General features: G+C 38.3%; 1 protein-coding gene across 3 annotated transcripts in view; it reads right to left on the bottom strand.

Moving 5' to 3' along the window:
* Positions 1-242: 242 nt before the first annotated feature.
* Dnai3 (dynein axonemal intermediate chain 3) overlaps positions 243-9,276 on the bottom strand; it is a 74,567-nt gene continuing 65,533 nt past the window's right edge. For 2 of the 3 annotated variants that reach the window (XM_004841354.4, XM_087213014.1), the window contains 5 exons: positions 8,872-9,002; positions 6,716-6,920; positions 4,639-4,730; positions 3,363-3,485; positions 243-532 (listed from right to left, as the gene is read on the bottom strand). In XM_004841354.4, coding sequence (XP_004841411.1) covers positions 389-532; positions 3,363-3,485; positions 4,639-4,730; positions 6,716-6,920; positions 8,872-9,002 — 695 coding nt within the window. In that variant the 3' untranslated portion in view covers positions 243-388. Of the gene's footprint in view, positions 533-3,362; positions 3,486-4,638; positions 4,731-6,715; positions 6,921-8,871; positions 9,003-9,276 lie in introns of those variants that run through there. The other variant, XM_087213015.1, reaches the window with a different exon arrangement.

The raw sequence follows: 9,276 nt of genomic DNA, 5'->3' as shown, positions 1-9,276 counted from the left end.
CTATTATTTGTGCAGTGGTGCAAGCGAAGCACTTTTTGGAGAGATGACCCAAAGCTACCTGATAGGTAGGAGCTAAGTTCGATTTCCATGTCTGTCTGGGATTAGGGCCACTGCATGAATGGCAAGGAGTATGGTGGAGGGGATGTCTGAAGTTCTGAACTACTGTAGGATAATGAACATTTTCTTATTGAAAACAAAATTCCATGCATGCTCAGTGTAAAATCGGAAATAGATTTTACTGCTGTAATTCAAATGTTTTAATAGCAGTGAAATAAAAGCCTATATTTACAATGAACCTCTATATGTTCAGTTTGCTAGTTCAAACTGATAATGAATGAAGAGAGAGAAGACCCATAGAGTCCTCCAGACACCCCTTCAGAAAGCTTCTCTAGATCGTTTCCATGTGTGACATCGTCTCCGGAACTTTGACTAGGCCAAGATTGATAAGGATGGTCTTTTCCAGTTCCAAATAACTCTCATAGTCCATTTTTAATTCAGCTTCTATTTGTTCTTTTGACTTCTGGTATGTTTTCTAGGGGGGAACAAAGAAGACATGCTTGTAAGTTTCTTTTTTTTAAAATTAAATTTTTTATTGGTACATTGTAGGTATACAACACAATTACATTTCTCATTGGGAATTGTACCTTTACATGATGCATCTTGGTTCTTATTTTTTCCCCATTCCTAGCCCTCCCTTCTCGTCCTCCACCCTTCCCTATTTACAAAGACTTTATTTCCATTTTTTCCATTTCTCATCATTTTTCCTTTCCCTTCTTTCCTTTCCCCTGCCCCTCCCACTACCCCTACCCCTTTGGACCTTTTCGTCCTATTTTGCATTATCGATTATTCATTCTAATCATTGGTACATTTTAGGTATACAATATAATGACATTCATCATTGGAAATTTGCACCTTTACATAGTCTCTCTTGGTTCTTATTTTTCACCCTTGCCCAGCCCTCCCTTCAACCCCTCCATTCCTCCCTATTTACAAAGATTTTGTTTCTATTTTTCCTTTTTCTCATATTAATCTCATTCCCTTCTATTCTTTCCCCTAGCACATTGAGGCAATACTCTTAAGTGAAATAAATAGGACACACATGTATAAATACCGAATAGTTTCTCTCGTGTGAGAAACTGAAAGTGTAAATAAGGACTAAATGTATAATAGGTAATGTGAAATATGTAAGTTTCTGACAGCTAAAATTACCAAAGAATGAGAAGGGGCTGTTTTCAAACAGTTGTTGCTATCTAGAAGGGGCTTGCAGGTGAGGAGGAGGACAGGAGGGAAGTCTGATGCTTTGTGGAGTTGAGGAATGGGAAAGACCTGATACGCCATTGCCTCTTTCCAAGACAAAAACCAAAACCTCCCTTCTCAACTTCTTCCTCAGGACTCTTGCTTTCCTTATGTGCCCTGATTGAGTCACTGACTGGAGGTGGCAGAATTGTCCTACGTCCCATACAGATAGTATAGCTTGCTGATCACATGGCAATTGCTACTTTTCCCAGCTTTGGTTCTCCAGCCCATGGTTGCAAGGAGACAGGTGTTCGATTCCCCTGAGGGTATGGGCTGGAGCCTCATGTCTGGCACCTGGCAGGTACTCACGAAGACCAGCCAGGCTGTGTGACCCTCCCCTGCCCTCTGCAATAATGCTAATAGTGAAATGTACTGGCACTTTCTATGTGCCAATCACTGGCTAAGGGCTATAAATATTTTAACTCATTTAATCCCACTCCCATCCTCCGAGGTTCTTAAATATCATTCTTTTTTCCAACTAATGTTAATTGTTTTTCCTTAGTGACCTTTTTCATGTTCCAACTCTAACAGAAGAACTCTTTTAGATCAATTCACTTATCCATGATCTAGTTCCAGAGGAAATTTGAGAAGTGGCAGCTCTATTTAAAAGAAAGTACTGTGTCAAATGGAAACAATCTTCCAAGAAGTTGGACAAGTTTTGGAAACTAGAAAGCATGATGCAGTTTTTAAATATTGAAATATTTCACATGCAAGTTCTTTTTGATTATCCACAATTCTACATGCTTCACCTGATGTAGATAATTAGAAATTGTTGCTATGGTACTTAAACACTTATAACAATCATGGATGATTGCTGGCATACATAGGACAAGAGTGACAGATTATCTCCTGTCACAGAATTTCAACCAATGTTTGTAAGTATGCAAAAGGACAAAACCAAGACCAATTTGTTTGTAGCAGTGGAATGTAATGAAAAGTTCATTAATTGGGATTCTCTTCTACTTTGTTACCACTAAACAATGTTTTTGAGATGAGTCCCTCTGCTTTTATTGAACTAATTAGTATCTATAATAAATGACAATGTTAATCTATTTGCTAGTGCAGTGTTACAATATTTCCAAATGCTGGTGCTTTTAATGAAGACCTGGGGGTCTTGTGTGAATAATTACGTTAGAAGATGCTCTGCATTTGGCTACAAGGAAACTACAGATGGGATCAGGGATGAAATTATTGGTGACAAAAGGGCAAGAGAGGGGATGAACAAAAGAGAAGTAAAAATGTAAAACAAGATGACTTTAAGTGAGAAAGAGAGAAGACCTGAATTGACAGAATATTTAAAAGCCCCAAATTCCTGTGGGCAAAGAAAGACCAACAGAGCCATGGAATTTATATGAAACAGAGAAAGGCTGAGAAACAGGAGGGGGAAGGCTTTAGAGCTTTAGGTTCCTTTTTGGTGAGGTTTAAGATGGATGTGTCCTATACTCAATTCACCTCTATTTTTAAGTATCACAGCTCCAGCATAACATATAGTAAAACTCATCTTTCTTATCAGTTTATAATCTTACTATTGTTATAACTATAATAGCTCCCATTTGACGTCAACTATTTGTGGTTATTTAACTGAAATCTTCACAGCAATCATCCAAAGTGGTTATCATTATCCCATTTTCCAAATGAGGCAACCAAAGCTCATGAAAGCACCGCTCCCAATGTCATAGTTGCTAAGTGGCAGAGGTGGGATTTGAAACCACATATCCTGATTCCTCTATTCAACTTTTTATGCTATCTACCTTAATGCATTGTTCACCAGATATTAAAATTCTATGTAATGAAAACATTAACATTTGGAATCTTCATATTTGTACTATATTTGACGTTATAGTAAACTATAGAAACCTGAATTGGATAGAATATCATTAAGTGTCCAACTGCTAGTTCTCATTCACGGTGAGCTAGGAAATTTAAAAAAGCCCTCTTGACTCTCATTAGACCAAGAATAGATTGTTTTACAGTCTAGCATGGTATCCCTATGGAAGTTGTGGAATAAGCCAAACAAACATTTTCACTAGAGTGAAAAGAAAGCAACTTTCATTTCTGAAACTTACATGTTTTTTCTTTTCCATTTCTAACTCCATGTCTTTCTTTTCTTGTTCACGAATATTTTTGCGCTGTTCTACGTACTCCAGATGCTTGACTTCTCTTTCAAAGTAGTAGTTAACACTTGATACCTATTAGAAATAGAAGCCCACAGCAGGGTCAAGCACAGGGAAGCTCCTGTGGTCTCCACAAGGCCCTGTTAGGATTTCTGGTGCAGGTGGATTGCCTGTCTCATGTACCGCCTAGCCCTCCTGATCATTGCCTAATGGTCATCTTCCTGTTGTGAGGAAGATGATCGACTTGGATGCACCCTACTTCTAATCCTTCAAGTGAACAGGATTTGGAAGCTGTGCTCACAGGCCTACTATCCGCAGCTGGACCTATTTGGAGGTCGCTGTACTTAGATTTACATCCCTGTGACTTGGAGACTTCTAGAAAAGGAGTAGGGTTTGAAGGAGGGAGCTGCAAAAAAGAAAAAAAAAAAAAACACCTCGGAATTTTGTAGTAGAAACATTTGGGAACTTCTTTTTCCCATTTTCTTCCTTTTCACTTCTAAGACTGAGGGAAGCTTCACGTCATTAACTGAACTGGGAAAACCCCGCTGAGGGTATCAATGGAGGCCCTAAAGGCCCTGGAAGCAGAACCAAGTTCCTAGTTCCCTGGAGGGCTTAGCAGGGAGGCAAAAGAATGGAAGCCCAGTCGGAAGAGTTCTTGGGGGAAGAAGCCTGAGGAGCAGAGGGAACACTTGCTGCCTGCCAGTAAATGGGTGATGTTGGGGCTTGTAACAGATTACAATCTATATATTTTGTGTTGGTTGTACACATACTTATATATTTCAATCCACTGATCCTTGCATAACCTCGTTATTAACATTGCTTGGTGGCGGGTACAGGGTGGAGGTTTCCATGTGCAATATATTAAGGTGGAGGAGGAGGATGGAAAGATGCATAAAATTGTCAGCTGGGATTTCAGAGAAGAATACCACTGAAATGACAGAGCTAAAACATACTTTCAACCTGAAAATAATCTTTTATGATTATATTTCTGTCACGTAAGTTAAATAGTTTGAAGTTAAGAAAAATCCCAACCATGAGATGGAGAGGAAGCCAATTAAATGAAGCTCAGATTCTTATAGAAGAATTGATTTGGAGATTCATATTTCATTTTTGACCGCTTAAATCTTTTACTCTCTTATAAAGCAAAAATGTTGCCTTTTAAAAATACTTTAAGATATGCCCAGACAATGTCTGGTCATGTAAATCCTCAAAGCCAAAAGTTACTAACCTCATTGGTGGAAGGGTGACTTAATGTCCAAGGGATTTCTAATATATGCAGTGTTCCATAATAATCAGCTATGGCTAGAAACTGCTGCTTAGCTGCAAGATGAAAAAAGTAGGGGGACATTTCAGCAAACAGAAAGCCATCTTAAGAGGTTAAACATGAAATGTGTTTTGTTTTGTGGTTTCCCAAAGGTTATAAGGCTCTTGGCAACTTCATCAGATGTTCATGATTCGACCAAATAAACATGCAAAAGACATTTTTTCCAGTTGATGAGATGAAAGCTAAGACGCTGGGCCTTTGTTAGCCTCCCTGCCACCTCCAATCTTGCTTTTCTGGTGTCTATATAAGGAATGTGGCTGATGGCTGACTCTGTGGCTGGGCCTGCTGGTCAGACTTGAGAGCTGAGCAGAAAGTTCACATGGAAAGTTTCAAAGAAAACTCATGAGGCATATTTTCACCAAATGCGGTAAGGGCTAAAGGATACCATTATCCAGATGAGTTGCAAAGACAGCCAGAACCACAGTTTTCTTATTACTAAAACAAATTACTTACTTGAAGCATTTGAAATGGGTGAAATATATGAGATGTGATAAAAATACAGTGAATGTTTAAATTAAAACATTTTTATTGCAGTGAAAAACACATTGCCATTAATCGCTCCCCTGAAATACACCCCCTTGCTTTGAACACACTTATTCCACTGTTCTCGCCACTTTCTGAAAGAGTTCTGGAAGTCCTCTTTTAGGACTGTCTTTAGTTGGGCTGTCATGGCTGCCTTGATGCTCTGAATCATTTCAAAACATTTATCTTTTATGGTCATTTTGACTTTGGGGAAGAGCCAGAAGTCACATGGTGCCAGATCCAGGATACATGGCGAATGGGGACATACCATAATGTTTTTATTTGACAGTAAGTGTTTGATCAATGAAGAGTGATAAAAAATACAGCGAAGGCTTAAATAATTTATTACAATAAAAGACACATTGCCATTACCTGCCCCCAATACTGTTCCTCACTTCAACCATAGTTAGCCCATTGCTCTTACCAATATGTTTTTCACTGAAATAAGTTAAAAAAATTTTTTTTTAACATTCACGATATATTTTGATTACCCCTTGTGCAATATGTTTGAGAATTCTGATGTCCTCTCTCATCAGAGAAAATAATACTTTCTTCTCCTCTCATTTTCAGAGAGTCTGGTTCAAACTGCTGAATCCTAGACTCATAATCCCTGTAGGTACAGAAGCAATGTTTTGTAACAAAGATGGGAAACGCCTTTGGTGACACACATGGCTAAGCATTAACTAGACTGTGACACTCCAGTCTCAGACTGAAGACTGAATTTCTACATCTACTGTTCTGAGAGAGAGGGATATGTCTGTGGATCTCTGGGAATAAAGGAAACTTCTTTTAGGAAAGGCTAACATGAGATTTGTACAGAAAGGACTATTTGGTTGAAAGAGAAACATTAGAGCAAAATAATTACTTTTTCATAGACACATCCTTGTATTTATGCTTGCTTTGTTCCCTCCTACTCAATCCAAAGATTAAAGTTTATAGATAAATAACCCCAGAGAATTAGTCTCATGAAGAGAATTACTTGATACGGCCATGGGAGAAACACAAGTGGTGTAATGAAAAATATGACTTAAAAGCTAAAGAAACAACACTTACTCTATCTGGAAAAGCAACAACAAAAAGTAGTAAAGATTTAGGGATCACCCTGTCAGACCTGGAGAAGATAAGGAGGATGTTTTCAATTGTATATTTCAAAATCAGTCTCTCAGATAACTTCTTGTCTTAGAAATCATTGATGATGAATCAGAACAGTGAGAGAAGCTCAGAATTTATCCAAGATTTGAGAGCAAGACAGAGGGAAAAAAAGAGGAAGAATGGGGAGGAGAAGGGAATATTGGAAAAGAGAAGGGAAAGAACAGGACAAGAAAGGAAGAGATGAAAAAGGTAAGATGGGAAGAAAAACAAAAAGCTAAGAAAACATATTGGAGGCTTTTCTGACGAACACCAAAATATTTTCGAGTCACCCAAAACAACTTAGCTTGTTTGATTAGAATTAACATACCAGAAAATGTCCAAGGTTTGATGTAAGTGATCATAGTTATGCAAATATTTTGTGATTGGGCTGGTTCGTGGGTTTTTTCCAGAAGGTCCCAGGTATCAACATATCCATCCTCTCGGCCAATATAGAAAACACCAGGCCTTGTCAGGGACCAGTGCCCTGAGGTGTACCTTTTTGCAGCACAGCATGACCGAAGGAGGGGTCCAGTCTTTAAACAAAATTTTAAAAAGACAATTAAAACTTTTGTTATTATTCAAGGGAAACACACAATGATTTTACGTACAACTCAGCTGGCCATGACCTTTAACTGCAAAATTATCCCACTAGAAAGTCTTACTTCCCTCTGTTGTAGGGTTTTTGGATGAGGCATTCATAAGCCATTAGTTTGCTTGTTTTACTTGCTTTTTGGCAAAGATCAAACCTTCCAGTTGAGCTATTGATGGTTCTAATAATCCAAGTGCTTCTAAATGCATTGCTATTTCTGTGAAGATTTGTGGACGCTAGATAAATGCAGATTTGCTTTTACTTTTATTTTCCTATCAGGTATCTGTTTCCCAAGGAAACAGCTCTAGTAGCCAGTAAAAGCAAACAGAGTCTGTTAATTCCAGCTATGAACTGCACGTTGAAAATCAACAGCAGAGATGGCAAATTCTCATTAAATAACTTCAGATGGGAGCATCTAATGACTTACAAATATATTTGGAAGAGATGTTAGACCACCAAGACACCGTGAGATCATCTTTGTTTTCCTCTACCTTGGGGTAATTTCCCTACTTTGGAGGTTTTCATAGAAAAAGAAGATTGGAACTTTCTTTCAATCAACTGTCAGAGTCCATCTATCAATTAGGTGTGTGCACGTCTGCATCACCTGCAGTGACTAAACTAAATCACGGAGTTATTGCCCACATGTGTAAGAAATTTTGCTGTGGGATAAGATGAATGTCATGGATTCCTGAGCTCCTCAGAAATGACACTTCAAACCTCTTCTTTTCCACTTCTTCCAGTTATTTCAGTTTCTATGGCCAACCAGGTTCTTGATCCCTGCATAGTCGTTTGACAATCTTGCTTGAATTTTCTTAAACTACAAAACTTGTTAATTATAAAAAAATTAAACACACAGAAATGCATTGATATAAAGTAGAAGTCTGTTTGTTGATGGATATTTAAGTAGTTTCCAGTTTTTAAATGACAAATTTGTACAAATACACATTTTGAAACTTCCTTTGTCAAACTACTTGTGTAAGTTGACAATTTTAGATGATGAACCATTAGGTCATATGTATCATGACCTATATATTTTTTCTCTATATATATTCTAATATATATATTCTAATATATATATATTCTAATATATATATATAGTCTAGCTGTGAAATATACAGACATACACATTTTTCAGCTTTTAGTAATCTCAAACTTCTCACCAAAAGGACAAATCAATTTACATTACAAAAAAATGTTCTGATTTCCCTATCCCCTTGTTTCACTGGATTTTTATCAGTCTTTCTAGCTTTGGGTAGGTTGGCTTTTGTTTGCCTGGAACCAGCCTCTTTCTTGACTCTTGTGTCCACTTACTTTGTTCCATGTGTGTCTTTGGACAAGCTATGGTCTCCTGGTGACAGACCCCTGAGCCTACTCATTCTAGTTTCTGACCCTGGCAAAGAATTCCTGATGCAAAAGAAAAGATGTAAGGGCCACTGTTTCTTTTGGGACTTCATCCCATAGTCAGGATCCCATCTTATTTTTTTTTTCTTTTTTTTGGTGGGGGGTACCGGAGATGGAACTCAGGACCTTGTGCTTGCCAGGCAGGTGCAGCACCACTGGCTAAATCCCTGGCCCTCCCATCTTATGTTTTAAAGGAAGACAAAAATTTAAGTCAAGTCAACTTCCCACATTATGTATTTCCAAGAAGACTGTTAGGTTTTGGAGAACAAGGGACTTGCAATGTTGTTTCCTTCCCTTAGGAAAAAAAGCAAATGATTTGTGTTTTCAAAAGGCTTACACTGTTCTGCTGACAAGCTGGAGCCCAGGCCATCTGTTCTCATTTCTCTAAAAAGTACCCCAAAGGCACTGTCATGTCAGAACAAGCCATTGTTCCTATTCTCTTTCTCTATTACAAAGGACCACACACCCACTCCCTCATTTTGCAGGCCACTTACCATAACACCTTCTTTCCAGATGGCCACATTCCACCCCCCCACGGTGAGGATAATGTCACTGTAAAAAGGTGATCTCTGAACGGTGTGAACAGCTCCATCATGGACAGAGTAGAGGCACACGGGTTTCTTTGCTGCGGGAGTGAAAAAGGCTGTTTTTCAATCAGTCAAGGGATGGCTCTTCCTTTTTTTATGGAGAGTATAAGAAACTTCCCATGAAGGCTACTTTTAAAGATCAGAGGAATATTCATACTGTTATTCATTCAATGAGTTAATAAATATCTGTAGATTGCCCATGGGTGCTAAGCACTGTAGATGACTGGATAAATAATGGCTAGCAAGAGAACATGATCTTGCTCTCATGGAGCTTACACTCTGGTGGGAAAGTCTCAATAAACTCAATAAACA

Source organism: Heterocephalus glaber, unplaced genomic scaffold (assembly GCF_053883595.1).
Source record: "Heterocephalus glaber isolate CG9 unplaced genomic scaffold, H.glaber_assembly_v1.0 deba00001442, whole genome shotgun sequence".
NCBI classification, from domain to species: Eukaryota; Metazoa; Chordata; class Mammalia; order Rodentia; family Bathyergidae; genus Heterocephalus; species Heterocephalus glaber.
Note: the sequence above shows the minus strand (reverse complement) of the source record. Positions and strands in the feature narration are given on the sequence as shown.